The following is a 16640-nucleotide window of genomic DNA, read 5'->3' on the forward strand; positions in this document are numbered from 1 at the left end:
ACTGAAACTTAGTGTGTAACGTTAAGCATCGCTGTTTCTGGATCCAAGATTATTGACTACGAAGTTATACTTATTTAAAAGCAAGTTAAGTAACGCTTTTTAAAGTGAATTATCTTTTCATGTTAGTTTAGTGTTCAGTAAGGTTTTGAAATGAACAATAATTAATTAGACCCGGTACAACCTTAAGACTGTTGAGTTGAAAACATGTTTCTTTTTAATGCACATTGGTAATTCGGGCCTGATTCAGACGATGATATCTTTGTTTTGGAACTTGCTTTACTCTGAAAGCACAAACAGCTGGGTTGACGATACGATAGAGAGTGCTCTTCAGAACGACCCGTCTTTGTATTCCAACCCGAGTCGGTGGAAGGAGAAAGTCGAGCGAGAATGACGGGGAGATCTGCATGGCATGCTGCTGTAATCCAAAGTTTTGCAATTCACCCTGAGAATCTGAAAACTATTCCTGCAGACATAAATTCTTCCAATCATATGATTCGTCTTTGCGTTGTTTTCTTTCCACCGGTGTCTTCAACTTTTCTTTTGAGTGAACCAGCCTAGCACCACTTATATATTAATATTTTTAAACATGGTCTCGTAGTAAATTAGCTGAACGTGTTGCACTTTGAGCTCAAGTCACGGCAAATGAAAGGCTTTTTACATGCAGTACCTTGCGGACCACTGGGGGGCGTCTGGGGACCACAGTTTGAGTAGCTCTGATGTAAAAACAAAGCAACGCAGATCATCAAACTACCACCTTGTCTTGTCCATCCACATCTACAACACCTGTAGATGTTGTGTTTTACTCAGTCTTTTTCTTATTGTTGATTAATCAGCATTGTTCTGAGGTTGGTAGGGTGGACTGTAGCCTGGTAAAACCCTGTCCCTTGTTCTACACTTCATTTCATACTGAGGGTTTGGCCCCTCTGCTATCGAGAAACGATTGTTTCCTGGACGCGTGGACTCTGTTGAAGTTTAAAGTTTGACCCAAACGCTGCCGTTTGGCCATAATTTATGTAATCAGGAAATCCTACGCTGTAATCCTGTTCCTAAACAACCATCCTCCACTGCATAAAAGAGAAGTGCCGAGCCAAACCAGATGACTGGTAATGTAAATTCAGTATTTGGAGGTGTGGCCAACACGGACTGAATGGCTTACTTCCTCTGCTGCCATTGCTATAACTACAGACATGCTACGATTCTAAAACGGTGCAGAAAACCAATGTCATCACTCACAACTTCTCCTTCTGTTGGTTGATTGGCCAATTTGTTGAAATACTACTTGAGGAACTGAACTCAATGGGAGAAATCCCGAAGGAGTTGTGAAGGGAAATGAGAATTGAGCGGTATTTTGTAGGAAGGCAACGTACAAACTTGACATGCTGTGATTTAGAACGTATTACTGCTGCTGTGCTCTTGGAGTAATCGTGGTAGACTGGCCACTCCTCAGAAGGTTCATCATTGGTCCATGTTTTCTCCAGCTGTAACTAACTCACTGTTTTGCTGTTTATATATTTCAAAAGGGACAATGCCCATCATATAACATGCCGGAGTTAGTCATATAGGTTAGTTTTCATCTGTAATTCCTCAGGGTACAAAAGTGGAATCCCAAAGTTTTAGAAATGGGTTTTGTAGCCTTTTTTAAGACTGACATCATACTTATTTCATGATTAAATGAGTAACGGTATTTTCAAATGTATTGGCATTTATTGATGCTTGAGCTGAAAGCATTAAATAAAACATTATGGGTTTCAGTAAAACCATGAAACGCAACAATAAAGACAGTTTTAAACGTCATTAATTGGAATATATCATGACAACAATAAATCAAAATTCTTAGAATTGTAAGAAATTTATGGTGATAAACGATACGATAAATTCTCCCCCCTAATAGTTTGATTTACATTGCTATTTTTTCTGCTCATTTTTAAAACCGCTCTGTTTAATCTGGTGATCTTTGTCTTATATTAACATTTATTTGATGAAACGTCAGCGAGGGCAACAAGAAATCAAAAACACTTTATGAGAAAACAAACTTGAAAGATGTTTTTATTATTTTTTTTTATAAAGATGCAGTTTATCAAGTCATAAATCTGGTTGAGTTTATATGCAAAGCCGTGTCTATTAACCACAAAATCAGGTCAAGATGAAATCATGTCAAACGAGATCATGATCAACACATTTCAGCAAACACTTCCACAGACTTATCAGCATCTTATCTCATGTGTCTAAGTTGCTGCCATTAGTGCTGGAGTAACTTTTTCAGCCAGTTTATAGATCCGTATCGTCGTGTTTATTTAATCCCTTGGCTTATATAAATGCTCCATCTTTTGTTGTGATCTGTGTAATCGGCATGTTTGAGCGGTTGCCTTGGGAACAGTGCACAGCGGGTTGCCGCCGACAAGACGCAGTTGCATTGACGGCGACGCCCAGATCAACAGAAACGTCTTTGAATCAGTCAGCATCAAAGAAATGCATCTGGTAGCGCATCAGAGATTAACACCGAGTCGTGTCGGGATGCCAACTGATGCGTTTTCAAACCCATCAGCCTGAAAGGGAGATTTTTAGGCTCATTTGTAGATCGTAAGAAATTCGAAAGAATTGTTTGCTTAAGCTAATTGCTGTTTCGGCAACAACAGCAGGCCCCTCCTCCACCCTATCTCCTTTTTTTTTTTTTTTTGCACCTCTCTGTTCCTCTGGAGAGTTTCTCGTTTCTCACCCTGGAACGCCGCTCGGTCCCCTTCCTGCTGACTTGGCTGACAGGAGACGCGGCGTTTAGGGAGGCCAAGGTGATGTTCCACCTAATTCTTACCTTGGCCACACAACAAAGAGGCCCTTTAATTGCGCTAATCTTTTACCAAACCAGAACGCAACCTGTTCCAGAAAACCTTCCTGACAAGAGGAGGTAGTAGAGTCACGGCTGTCGGGGCGAGCGACAGAACATGTTTGTTTAGATAACCCCGCGCCTCCTTTCAGCACGTTTCTGCACCTGCAGTGAGTATAGGATATCTTGAGAAAACTCAAAACAAGCCGTGTGTGACCCCCTTCGGGTGCGTTTCGCAGTGTGTTTTACCTCTACCTACTGCCTCTTTTGTCCCTCTTTCTCGCTGACAAAATAAGACACCTGGGTCAGACATCAGCTCTCCTCTGAGGTCGTGGGGTCACTAGGCAGTGGTTTCTTCCGGGCAGCTTTGAGCTGCTGCTAAAAAAGATTTCAGCAATATCCAAACCAGGTCCCGCCTCTTTGAGAGCTATTGCAGCTTAGTAAATGTCTGTTTCGCTGAAATTTCAGAAACATTAGCTGTGTTTCCATTGACTATTTATTTGTGCTGTTTGACATTTCGAGAATAAAATTGCTTAATGGGAACACGGAAATTTATTTAAAAAAAAACTAATTTCTATGATTGAAAAGTATTGCCGGTCGCAACAAAATTGTTTTATTTTTCCTAAAACTGCAATGGAGACACTTTTTTTTCCCCATCACATTGGTCACATGATCAATAACAGGATGTTGCTACTGGCAAAAACGACGAAGAAGAAGCCGACAGGAAGTAGTTGGAGGATGATGTCGCGCTATGTTTTTCTATGGACTTATTCACATGTGATTTTTAAATTGTGAAATTGCGTTTTTTCAACATTAGCAGAATATTAACAAGGTTTTTCGCACATCCGTACTGACCAACAGGTAACACACCTGACACTTCTTACACTTCCTGATCAAGGTATGCGTTTATCATATCGTTTATGATTTATTGTGATACATTTCTTAGATTTATAAGAATTTTGATTCATCGTAGTCCTGATAAATTCCAATTAATTTTGTTTAAAACTTTGAAAGGTTTTAGTATTTTCTCCACTGTCTGTTCAAGAAAAGCATCGATAGATACCAATACATTGAAAGTGCAGTTTAATGATGTAAATCACATTTCTTTGTGATTGGTTTCATAAAGAATTGTATTATGGAAATGTTTTTCAAGAGCGTTATTTGTTGCTGTGACACAGTCACATGGTGACGTAAAAAGTCCGTAATAAATATTTATATTCACTTTTATTATCACAATAGTACCACAAAGTATTGTGATAAAATATAAGTCCATATCGCCCAGTTGTAGGTGTTTACACCCTCTCGATTTGCCCTGGAAAAGTTGGTTTGTGCCTCATCAGACGTGGCAACCTAATAAAATAAAATCTGGATCTCTAATAGCTTTGGGCCTTGTTATTTTTCTCAGTTTTCTTGTTACAATTCAATAATAGTCAGTAAAAGTTGTGGATTCCTTGTTCTTTTCAATGCAGCACAAATCTGACCAGTTTGAAATGTCTGTCAAAGGACACCAGGATCGTGTGTGAAGATCAAAAGAATTCAGTTGCAATGTTTGGAAAGCTCTGCATGCCTGTTAAGTGGTTTTATACATGTTAGTTATTGACTTTTAACAGTTTATTTAGCCAGAAGTTTGAATTTATTACCAAACAGTGTGCTGGTTTTACTATTAAAACAGAGACGAATGATATTCTGCTTTGAAATAAAAATACATTTAGTGAATTTTATACATTTAGGAGACATTCTTTCAGTCTGATCAGAATCTGGAACTGTAGCTTTAGCTAATTCCTATTCTGTCAGCCCAATACTTCAGCTTATAATCGTCCTTCACTTCTTTCTCCAAATGGAACAATTATATTATAGCCAGTTTACTAATTAGGCGACTGTAAATAGATGAGAGATTTCATCTAGTGCTATCAGAGTAAAGGGGTGTGAATACAAACGCTCATCACTCTTTTCTGTTTATTTGAAACAATATTTGAAATCCATGGATTCATTTCCCTCCATTTTACAACCATACGCTAATTTGTATAAGTCAGTTGCATAAAATACACAGGGATTTGTGTTTGTAATGTGACAAAATGAATAATTTTGTCGCTGTATCCCAGTCACCACTGAGCCTTAAATGTTTGGGGGTTTGTCTTATCAGCCCCTGCAGCAGCACGTTTCACAGCAGTCTGCACATCCACTAGCTCAGATGGAGAGCATCAACCTAATGAGTGAAATCTGCAGCTGCTGTAGCTGCTGGGAACAAACTGCTGCCTCAATTAAAACAACACGCAGCAATCTCCCATGCAACAGGAGCACGTCTCAAAGTTTTTATTTCCAAAGCCGTCTGTCTGTAAATACATTTCGTGCTCGAAAAACACGCTTCCGCACACGTCTCGCTCTACACGCGGCGCTTCGTAAAATCTGCAACAAACGGGGACGTGTTGTCTTGTGCATCGCCTAGGGCGATGGTTCCACGGTGGCAAAAGACGATGATTTCGTGATTGCGACTCAACTTGCTTCCCGGGGTCACAGGTCGCCTCCTGCTGGTGGGAAACCTTCATTAGCAGGACAACGAAGACCGTCTCTAAAAATAAAAGTGGTGAGGAGTCTGAGAAGTTTTCTGTTTCGTTCCGTTTCACCAACATGTTCACTGACTGACCACAGCTTCCTTTCGAGGATGAGTTCGACTTAATGTGGTGCACAGGTGAAAGCGAGTGAAGTAAGGTGGAAGTGATCAAACAATTAGCTTTTTGTTAACCTTCATTACTGGCCTATGTACAAAAAAGGAAAAGAAAAAAAGAAAAAAGCGAGCACCATGGTACTGTAGGGTACGACTTTTCTCTTCAGCCATCATGAAATGATGCTCCGCTGTCGTCGCGGTGGCGCTCGACGTCCAAACTCCTCGATGAAGACGTGGAGTGATCGCACATGGAATCCTTGAGTCTTCCTCTAATGAGTCTAACAACGCTTTTAATAATCTTACATAATAAATAGTGTTGGTCCTCTGACGCTCAGGCCCGTGTGTGGGTTCAGTCCTCTGAGGTCACGTCGATGTCCTCGGAGCTGGCCTGCTTGGTGGCGATGCGCCACCTGTTGATGTGGTGGTTCCCCTTCTTCTTCTGCTGGCTGTCCGGACCCTCCTCCTCCAGCTTCTGGCGCTTGTACTTCGTCCGTCTGTTCTGGAACCAAACCTTCACCTAACGAGGAAAAACAGGAATTGGATTGTTATGGTAAGCTTCAGAGAAACTCTGATTCTGACTTTTCGTGGGGGAAAGAAAATACATAAAAAGCAGCAAACAATTTTATTTCTGTTTAGCAAATTCACCAAACTGGATACACATCTTGCTTTTTAAATCAGTTTTATTTTCTATATGAACTTTTCTCTTTCAGTTAATTGCTGCATTTTTTTACTGCTTAGCTCAGTTTTCCTCCTTAAGATCGTATTAATGTTTTCACATATATGCATGTATCTAGGGTTCAGGACTATGATGGCATACAGAATCAGTTCTGCACAACAGGAATCTGAGGTTCAATTGGTTTAATGTTGATTTGATTATTTTTATGATCAAACTAATTTTTGTCAGTGATTTGCCTCTGTCATACTTTTACTGTGTTTTCTTTTAAGTGTAAATTTGATTATTTTCAGTTTTATTATGTTTAATTTTGGTTTTTCAGTATTTTTTACTTTGCTTTTGATTTTAATTTGTATCATTATTTTCACCTTGTTTTTTATGCTTTAGCTGATTTTACATTTGGATTTGAGAAATTCTCTTTTTTATCTTTAATGTTTTTGTTTCTATTTTTGCTCCTCTTGTTTTTCTTGTTCATTATTGATTTTATATTTTAATGTTTTGTTTTTAGTTTGATCTTTTTTAATCATCTTTTCATTTCTTTTTTATCTGTGCTGTCTTTGTTTTTATTGTCATTTATTATTTTCATATTTTGATTTTTGAGAGTTGTCTTTTCAAATGCACCATTGTCACTGATAGTTTTTCTCTTCTTTAACTAAATAAATATTCTGGAAAACTCAGACTAAACCTATCACCACTAACTAAATACATCAAGTTCTAATTAACACCAGCAAAGTATGTGGGTGTATTAAACATTTTTTATTGTATTTTAGGTTTATCCATCCATCCATCCATCCATCCATCCATCCTCCATCCAAAACCTTAGGTTTGAAAAATAAATGCTATTTTGTTTTTGCAGGATTTTTCTGTGCCATTTACTATTCTTATTTTTGTTTTGAAATACTTGTATTTAAGATATTAGCTGTCATTTGCTCCTGGGTTTTTTGTTTGAATATTGTATTTTTCTACAGGTTTTTAAAATATCAATATTTTGTTTGAATATTGTATTTTTTTTACAGGTTTTTAAAATATTTTCCTAAATACCTATATGGCTGTTGGATGAGCCGTATTTACAGAATTTGATACTCAGACACCATTTATGACATGTTTAGTTTCAGCAGGTCAAATCCAAAATTTGACCTGCTGCTAAAACTCGTAACATTTTACCTGACATTTTCCAACCAAGATGAGAAATGTAATTCAAAACTTGAGTCAAATCTGCTTGTAATGAATGTGTGTGGTCTGCACTGATTTAATTGGTTTTCAGCAAGATTCACCTCTTGTTCAGATTACATCTCTGCTTTTCATGCTGACTAAATGCACAACATTCCAGCTTTTAGCTTAACATGCCTCATATTAAAATGCTAAACAGTACAATTTCACTTTTATATCACGCAAGATAGCTGTGTTGCCCAGGATGACTAAAATATTTATATATATTTCTTAGTTGACAGGTGTGACATATGTAGTAAAAAAAATTGTTTATTGTGTGTGAGCATCTCCTCTACATTTTTTTTTTACAGAAATAGCGTTCACTTTGTTATTTAAGTCCCTTGCGCTCTCAGTAAAGAAGTAGAGGTTAACTGTTAACTGTCTTGTCGATAAACATTTAACACTAATTTCTTAAATTGTTTTTTATCATTAATTTTTATAGCACTCATTTCAGCAATAAAATGAACTCTTAAAAACATGAATTTCTTTAATTATGGCTCTTTCATAAACTAAACAAGTGTTGAATTGTAAGACGTAAAAAAAAATTGAGACTCAAAATTAAGTTTAATTTAAAACAAACAAAAAAACAAAAACAAAAGCAGGACAGGCGAGAGCTAAGTGTGAACTCAACTTACTTGGGTTTCGCTCAGACTCAGGCTGTTGGCCAGCTGCTTCCTCTCGGCTCCGACCACGTAGTGGTTCTTCTCGAAGGCTCTCTCCAGGCGAAGCAGCTGCGACGGAGAGAAGGCCGTCCGGATGCGCTTGGGCTTCCGGGCGAAGGGGCCGTGCAGGAGCAGGCTGTCCTGGGACACCTCGTTACCTGGAGGTAAAGTCAAAACACTTGAGCTAAATATCCCTTGTGTTGTCTCTCGGTTAGTAAGCCTTTTTATTATTATTATTTAGACACTATTGAGACACTTCTGTTCATGTTAACGCATATTTTGAAGTAAAAACAATGGAGTGAAAACGGCGGCATTTTTTGTGGCATCAGAATAAGCCTGATCAAAAAAATATATAATTAAATAAAAATTTAACTCCTATGACTACCTCGCACAAATTCTATTACTTCTGTGTAAACGTTTTGTTTTACATTTAATATTTTATCAAAAATATTGTGACATTCTGGACCATTTATCCACCACTTTTCTTTATGCAAACGGGAGTAATATTTGGTTTCTAATCCACCTTTTCTGGCTTGTTAGCGGACCATCAGCTATGTGAATTCGTATGTTTCTCATGGCACCCGTCACTAGTGGTCTGGTTTTAAAAAGTAAGCATTGTTACAATTTGGCATGTTACTCTCCCAGTTCGAGCAAAGTGTCGTTGGGTAAACAGAGAAAAGAGGAACATGTCTAGAGTCTGAACTGTAACTGAGAAAACGTCCAAATAAGATATTTATTCAGAATGTGATCCAGTTGAGCAAACCAGGTCTTACGTTCAGCGACTTTGTTAAAGCTGAAGTCTGTGAACTCAACATACTTGCCTATGAAAGTCCTATTTTTCTACAATTAACCGGACCATAATTATCCAACCCTAAACAGCCACTTGACTGCGGCGTAAAAACGCAATGATCTTTTTGTACTTGGAGCAACTAGTATGTTTTGAAGTGTTGGCGAATTTCACTTTTTACATCACATTTTACTCTTTACTTACTCTTCAAACGCTCAATGTTTTCCTTTCCTTTTCAGCCCTATTTAACACCAGCATTAGATTCTAATTTCGGAATAAACTACGCAGTTAGCGGAACATAAAGTCAACTATAGCAGAGTTAATTATCACATTCCAAGTATGACGCAAGTAAATTGTAATAGTTATTTTGTCGTTTTAGAGGACAAAAAAGTTATCTAAAACATTTGATGTAATAAGAATATAATTTAATAGAAAAACCGCATTTCGAAATGCTACATTTCTCTTTTATCTTTATTTTACTTTTTTCCTTTATTTTTTTCAGGATTTTCATTTAAATCCACTAAACATTGCACACTTCCGTTTATTTATTTATTTTTTTACATACATGCTTTTATCAGAACTTTTTAATATTTACAGTTTTTCTTTTGCTTTAACCCATTAAGAATAGTAAAACACAGTAAAAACCTATTTTTAATGTGAAATGTGAACTTTAATGTGAAATCAGGACGCCTTTGGATGACTGAAAGTTTACAAAATTTAGAAGCAGTGTTTTAAATTTGATCGGGATTTCTTTCTCTTTTTTTGTTTTGTTTCTGATAACATTTCAAGAAATTGCAAAATAGAAAATTATCATTATGAAATTCTTCAAGAAATTTGTCACATGCGTAGAATGTTAATTTTTTCACATTAATTATAACAGATGCAATAGATAATTATGCACAGACGCCGAATTATTTCTATTACTATTAATATTTCGCCTATATTTGAGTGGTACATATTTGTTATTATTATTATTATTATTATTATTATTATTGTTATTATAAAAATGTCTACGACAGGAAAAGAGTTATACGACAACCAGTTTGTTTTTCTCTTCTTCTGTTGTGATTTTTAAGAATAAGAGGGAGAAAAAAATTGACAGCGGCTTCCGGATATTACCAATGCTCATCTGTTCCCATTCTCTGCTGTTTCACTTTGCAAACAAGAATCTCTTACCTTTGAAACAAACAAAAAAAAATCTTAAGAAGCTATCTAAAGAAAATATTCACTCTCAAGTCAACACATTTACGCAACAAACTTCCGGCAGACTACTGCTGATCGTACATCTTTCACCTCAGCGCGATCTCTCTCCATCTCCTCTTCTTTTCCGTACCTTGAAATCTGTGTCCAAAAAATCTGTTCCGTAACACCCAGGGGTAGAAGTTGAGCGGGTCCCGGTGTTGCGTGCCGAAGAAGTGCGGATGCTGTAGGTGGGAGCCTCCGAGCTGGTGCGGGGCCACGGTGAGGGACGGGTGGTTCACCGTCTCCGGGAACACCAGCTCCGGGCTCTGGTAGAGAGGCCTGGCCGCCGGAGCCTGGTAGCCGTTCATTAAGGCATCTGTGGTCGGGTTGGAGTAACTCAACGCCGTCGGCCGGATGGGGTCCTCGGCTGGCAGGGGGCTCTCTTTGGCGACCAGAGACTCTATCGTGAAGCAGCGCTTCCCGGCGGAAGAGAACATCATCTCTAGGCAGGAAGAACAAAACTGGATCGTCGTTCTTAACTTCCTCTCGCTCCTTAAAGTTGCATCTTGACCGAAGGATGGTGGGGTGTCCGCGGGTGGTGGAAAAGGTGGGGCGGGGAGGAGGAGGAGGAGGGCTGCCTGCACAATCTAACCCTCTGAAGATGCTGCTAGAAAACTCAACAGTGCCGCAAGTCTGTGCGCTCCCAGAGGGCGTCTGTTCACAAATGCGCACCGAGAGCAAGCGGCCCTCCACGCTCGCCCCAAGTGGCTTTACGCTGCGCAGGAAGGGAGCTGATTGGACCGGAGCTCCTGCCAATTGGTCTCCCGGAGTACCTGCTCCACAGATCACAGGAACCCGGGACCAGCTTAGTTACAGGCAGCACATGTGTCCAGTCAATTAGGCGCTCATTGGGGCGCACATTCAGGCTTAATATGTCGTGTGTTTTTTTTTTTTTTTCCTGTTCGTAGAGGCAGTCTGCCGTGTGAAAGCTGTTTCAGTGGAAGTTAGGAGCCACTATTTAGAAGGTTGACTGAGGAGAAATGAAAGGTGACTCAGTAGAGCAGCTTAAACATTAAATCAGAGTCATTTTTCTTTAAAGTGACATTCAAATATTTTGTTCTCTCTCTCCATTTTTACCCCAGGACAAAATGAATGTATTTATTTTTTATTTGGCTTTCAGTAAATGTTTTGCCTACTCCTCTGCTTTCATTTTACTTTTGCAAATTTAGAGTGTGTGGCTTCATTACACTGTGAAACTGCTAGGTTAAAGCAACCCCAGTTGTTTTATTGTGCATATCCATCAATATGAAGTAATCCAGGACGTAGGCAGATTATAGGTTTAACTCATACTAGAATAAGTTTTCAAAGGCTAGTGACTATGTAATGAGACTGATAAAGAGTGGATGGAAATGAAAAAGTAAAAAAAAAGAACATAACCTTGATTTCTAAGCAAGTCGCGTTTTTAGGTTATATGAAAATGCTGCTACATTTGGATAACACTATCACTACTTGATTCATAAGAAATGTATTTTATTCTCTGTGCACTGTAATAAAAATAACAGCTAAAACTGAACCAAATTATGAAACTCTGCATTTTATGTAGATTTCAATGCATATTTCAAAGAACAAATAACTGTTTGATGACTTCAATAAATTAGCTACATTTCAGCAATGTTTTAAATGTACTTATATAATTTTTTTAAATCTAAAAAATATATATCAAGACTGTTTATTCTCACAAAGTCTGTTAAAGGTTTGGTTTATCCAGAACTGGCCATAGCAGGATTCTTTGCTCCAACACAGAAATCTTCTGAACCAGGAGTTTCAGATCAGTTCTGAACTCTTCTTGATATTTATTCATTGATGAACAAAATAATTAAAAAAAATAGCTTTACATGATTTGTGTCACAAAAAAATCCATTGATTGAGATTTGCATTATTCAATGGCTAGTTATTACCATCAAAATTAAGTTTTTACAGTGCATCTTTGTTTAAAACTCCAAAACTGAACTAATTATTGAATGTATGCCACTAAAACTGTTAATATTGAACCATAATTATGAAACCATAAACTAGAAACAAACATGGCTTCTGAGAATCTCCCTATTGGTCAATGTGTGGATGCTAATCATTGGTAAGCTTCTACTAGCTGCTTAGCGGATAAAAGGCTATTGTTATTTTAAATTAATATAGTCATTCTCTAGTGTGAGCTTATGTCTAACCATTTTTGCTTTCCATCCTGTGGAAGAAGTTCCATGAGGTCAGATTTTTATTGAACCTAAAGCAAATTTAAAAAGCAAAGTAGCAGTAACACCTGTATATCTTAGCCTTAATTTACAGAAAAGTACTTCAACTGTTCATTTTTTAACCCAAATGCTGAGTTGATGAAACTGTGTAGGAGTTAAGTTAGTTTAAACCAAAACATTGTGTTGTATTTGTTGGGTTAAAGAGACTACAAGAAGACAACTTTAACCTTTAACCTCAAAAAGTTAGCAAAAATTAGAGCTAGATATGTTTGACCAAAGTATAGATGGGATTATACGTTTTTCCATTTGCTTCATGAGCTTTTTTATTTACTACTTTGAAAATGTATTTAATTTTGGAGCTTGAACCAAACCTTTGCAAAAAAGTACTTTAGATTGTAATAAATATTATTTAAAATATAAAAATTTGTATACATTGATTTGTTTTGCTGATGAATCCTGTCTGCAGATTTTGGTTTGAATTCCGGCTAGCATTATTCTCGTTCTTTATGTACGTTGAAAACATTAAGGCCGATATAATGTGTTGAATTATCACTGTGTGTGTCAACTTGGTAAATATTCATGTCTTTTATGTTTGAGGGTCTGTCATGATTGATAATGTTTATTTTTTGGCGCAAGAAGTTAAGTTTAAGTCCAGTTTAGATAGCTTAGCAACAGTGCTAACAAACGTCTTTACACATTAGCAGAAAACGTTGCTAATGAAGAGCTCTTAGCTGTGGTTCTCAAAAAATAGATTTGTTGGAATTAAAAGTTTAGAACTATTTCAGTAACATTTATTTACAAGTTGTTTTATTTCTTTTTAACGTGTGAGGATAAACCAGGTGAGCAAAAGTTATTTTAATTAGAATTTAGTTTATTGAGTCCATTTAAAAAAAAAACGATAATAGTTGAATCTACTGAAATCAAACAAAAACAATTGCTATTTTTTACAGTTTGATTTCATCAGTGTGGATATAGGCGGTTCTTAGAGTGCGTTGTTTCCAAAGGTCATTTATAAAGTAGCAAGTCTCCCAGCTTTCATCTGCAGCGAACTGCAGTAAAGATAAGGCTCGTTTTTCCATCCTGACATTGATTTAGCTTTGGCTCAAATCAAGCCAGCGCTGATTTGTTTGCACGCAAACTTCATTTCTGGATTTTTAACCAAAAAAAGTCCTTTAAATTTGCCCTGACAGCGTCTGGACGTCGCCGCAGTTTCTGTCCTCTGTGAATGGGAACGGACCTGCGGGAAAACGCCGCCCTGCTTCCCTTTTGTGCGCCACACCAGTTAATTATTATCCGCTTTAATGCGCTCGTTTGCGTGCAGGTTGCATTAGAAAATCATTACCGATGGAAATTATGAGGTAAAACAAGTTGTTGATTAGGCGTTTAGAGCTAAAGGCTACTAAAGAAGGCAGTAGGTTCTGTGAAAGGGACCGCGCTTTCATTTCTTTTAAATGTTAAGCGATTCTGTTTAAAGATTACGATCTGACTGCGTAGAAAACAAGAAGTAGAAAATAAAGGTTATTTTTCTCTTTACTCGAGGGAAACTGCTAATAACCAGATCGTTTTTATGAAAAGTAGACTATTAGTTTGAAAACTACAACTGGAGAGAATGAAGTTCATGGAAATATTTGCATTCAGCTGTTCTGACGTTTAAATCAAACGCGCCTCGCAGATCTGCCCCCCCCTCTCTGCCTTAATAAATATAGACAAAACATCCCAAATTTTGCTATGGGATCTCCAGAGATCGCTCTCATTTCTGGTGTCATGCATCAACCGTCTCCTTGCTTCACCTTCCAGCAGCAGGAACTTGTGGCTTGACCGAGCTTAATGATGAACCCCCGGCGGGCCTGTGCGCACTGACCCCCGTCGCTCCTGCTGCTGCTGGTTAATACATGATCGGATCGCGGAGGCTTTTAGAGGGGGAAAAAAAAAAACAACTAAGCGGAGCATGCAGTGGCCCTCCGTCCCCTCCTCCCGTTGTTGATTTCCCAGCCCGAGGCTCCGGGAGAGTCGGTCGGTCTGACCACAGGGGGTTTCACTGAGCGCGGCGGCTCCTCTGTGGAAATATCTGGACGCGTTTATAGTTCAGTCCCTTCAGGGGGAGGTAGATTTAATGCTGCTTTCCTTACTAAATATTTCTTGTTAAAAGTCAAGTATAATGCGACCTCGTTTGATGTCCCAGGAAAACAAAGGGCGTTAATTTAAGAGGAAAAAGTCCAACTTTTTTTTATTTTAAATATTCAGTTACACACAGTATTAAACCTGCAGCATGTAACTTTTATTTAAAAAAAATGTTTTTCACCTATGTCTTGAAACTGTCATTATGTCGAGGCAGGATGAGACGGACAATATGTGAAAAAAATCAAGCACCTCTGCCTTCTCCCAGTACTAATTAAAAACAACCAATCAGAGTCAAGAGGCGGGTCTTAACGCTGTCAATCACTCGCCATGTGGTGGTGATGGTCCTCCGTTCCTCTCCCCTCCTTGCTCTGTGCTCCACAGCAGCTAGCATAGCTTGTTGTGAATGCTAAGGCTAGTTAGTATACCCACTAATAACAGCGGATGAATGGTTTTCCGTGACATTAACACATTTAGTAGCGAGTACATAAGATTGATTGACAGTGCTAAGACCCTCCTCCTGGCTCTGATTGGTTGTTTTTGTCGGGAGCTGTACATTTCTTTAGAAGGCAATAGAAGCTCAGGAAGGAGGCGTAGATCGATCTTTTCACAGATTGTCTGTCTCACAACACAGTGGCAGTTTTAACAAATATGTAAAAACAGATTCTTTATAAAAGTTACTGAAACTTTAATAAAGTAAATGATTTATGCTCTTAAACCTTTACTCTTTTCTTACTGTGAAACCACAAACCAGTTTTCCTTGACAGACCAACATTGAGTCGGGCCTGTCTGAAGTGGAAGTAGAAGTAAAATTAGGTCGAAATTGTTACTAATTAAAATCTGAAAAGTGTGGCATACATTTCATTGCAACTTGCCCTGAATCAATATTTCTTGCTACGATTAGCTGCATTTTGTTTGCTTGTTTTTCTTTTTTCTCTACCACCTGCACTGTTCTGGAAACTGACTTTTCACTGACTGTTCTTTGGAAAGTAGCTGAACTCAGTCAGTCTGAATCAAGAGTAGATGAGAATATACATTTTCAAGTACTGAAAGATCTTGAGCGGATTTAGCTGTGGACTTTAACTGGAGCAATTTAACACTTGCATCTAAACCACTGTATGGCTTAGACTGTATGTTTAGGACTTTTGAACTTCTGCCCCAGCATTGAGTCTTTGCAAACTCAAGCAAGTTTTCCTCCAGGTTTGCCATGTAATAGTTCTATCCCCAGAATCCTTGTTCCTGCTGAAGATGAGCAATCCCAATTCCACTTCATTATGCCACCACCACCATGTTTTACCATGATGTGTTCAGGGAGCATGTGCAGTGCTAGTTTTTTTTCTCCACATACTAATGTGGAGAAGAAAAAAACAGAGCACTTTCTCTCCTCAGCACAGATTGTTGAAAACTGCAGTTTGTCTTTATGTGTAAAGAGTAAATAAATACGGAAGGAAAAACGTGTTTCCTTTTCCTGTCAGGAAAAAAATGAATATTAAATATTTAACATTTATTAACTGCTATCTATTTATCAAACTGTGCACTAATTTGACCGAAATATTTGCGCCATGTTTACTGATGAGACGTAGAAAAACATATGAACAATTAAATACAAAGTTGTTTCGAGGGTCCAAATATAGTAAGAAACATATGGAACCTCAACATAATGTAAGTGCTGCCCTCTAGTGGAACCAGACCCAAACATTTCCACTACAATAAATAATGATTTGAAATGGCTCAGCTGCTGTGACTCGGATTCAAAATGTTTTGGAGATAGTCACATAAAAATACGGCTGGCTATATGTAATATTTATATAAAGTTTTCTCAGACCAATATAACATTTTCTATTTTCTTAGGCCATCATCATAATGATGTAATGTGTAGTTTTCTTACAATACATTATAAATTCTCCAAGCGGTCACTCGCGTTGCATTATATAATTATTGTTTTCGAGGCGACAGCTGTCAAACACAAAGCAAACTTAGGCGTGTCTTGTTTGTTCAAAATTTCTTCCGAAAAAATTTATAATTTAACATTAATATGAAACCATGTATATGACTTGAGATGCAGCAGAAGAATCTGAAACCCGAGAGTCGGCTGAAAAGTATGGACTCTCGTGGAGATGCTGCCATCTAGTGGTGAATTTAGCACAAAATTCACAGCCGTGACTTCAGAGATTCTAACTACATACTCAACTCCGAGAGTAAAGCGACAGATACATCTATAAACATGCTTATTTCACAGCTACTGTAATTAAAATCAAGCTACAAACCGATTTAAAT

General features: G+C 37.9%; 1 protein-coding gene across 1 annotated transcript; it reads right to left on the minus strand.

Annotated features, from left to right (window-relative positions):
- Positions 1-4439: 4439 nt before the first annotated feature.
- emx1 (empty spiracles homeobox 1) lies at positions 4440-11052 on the minus strand. Its single transcript, XM_015047675.1, has 3 exons — positions 10151-11052; positions 8004-8188; positions 4440-6003 (listed from the first exon to the last, which is right to left on the minus strand). The coding sequence occupies exons 1-3, from the start codon at positions 10497-10499 to the stop codon at positions 5836-5838; spliced, it is 702 nt and encodes a 233-aa protein (XP_014903161.1). The 5' UTR covers positions 10500-11052; the 3' UTR covers positions 4440-5835.
- Between the last annotated feature and the right edge of the window lie 5588 nt (positions 11053-16640).

Source organism: Poecilia latipinna, unplaced genomic scaffold (assembly GCF_001443285.1).
Source record: "Poecilia latipinna isolate Pla-1442-1.1 unplaced genomic scaffold, P_latipinna-1.0 Scaffold838, whole genome shotgun sequence".
Taxonomy (NCBI): domain Eukaryota; kingdom Metazoa; phylum Chordata; class Actinopteri; order Cyprinodontiformes; family Poeciliidae; genus Poecilia; species Poecilia latipinna.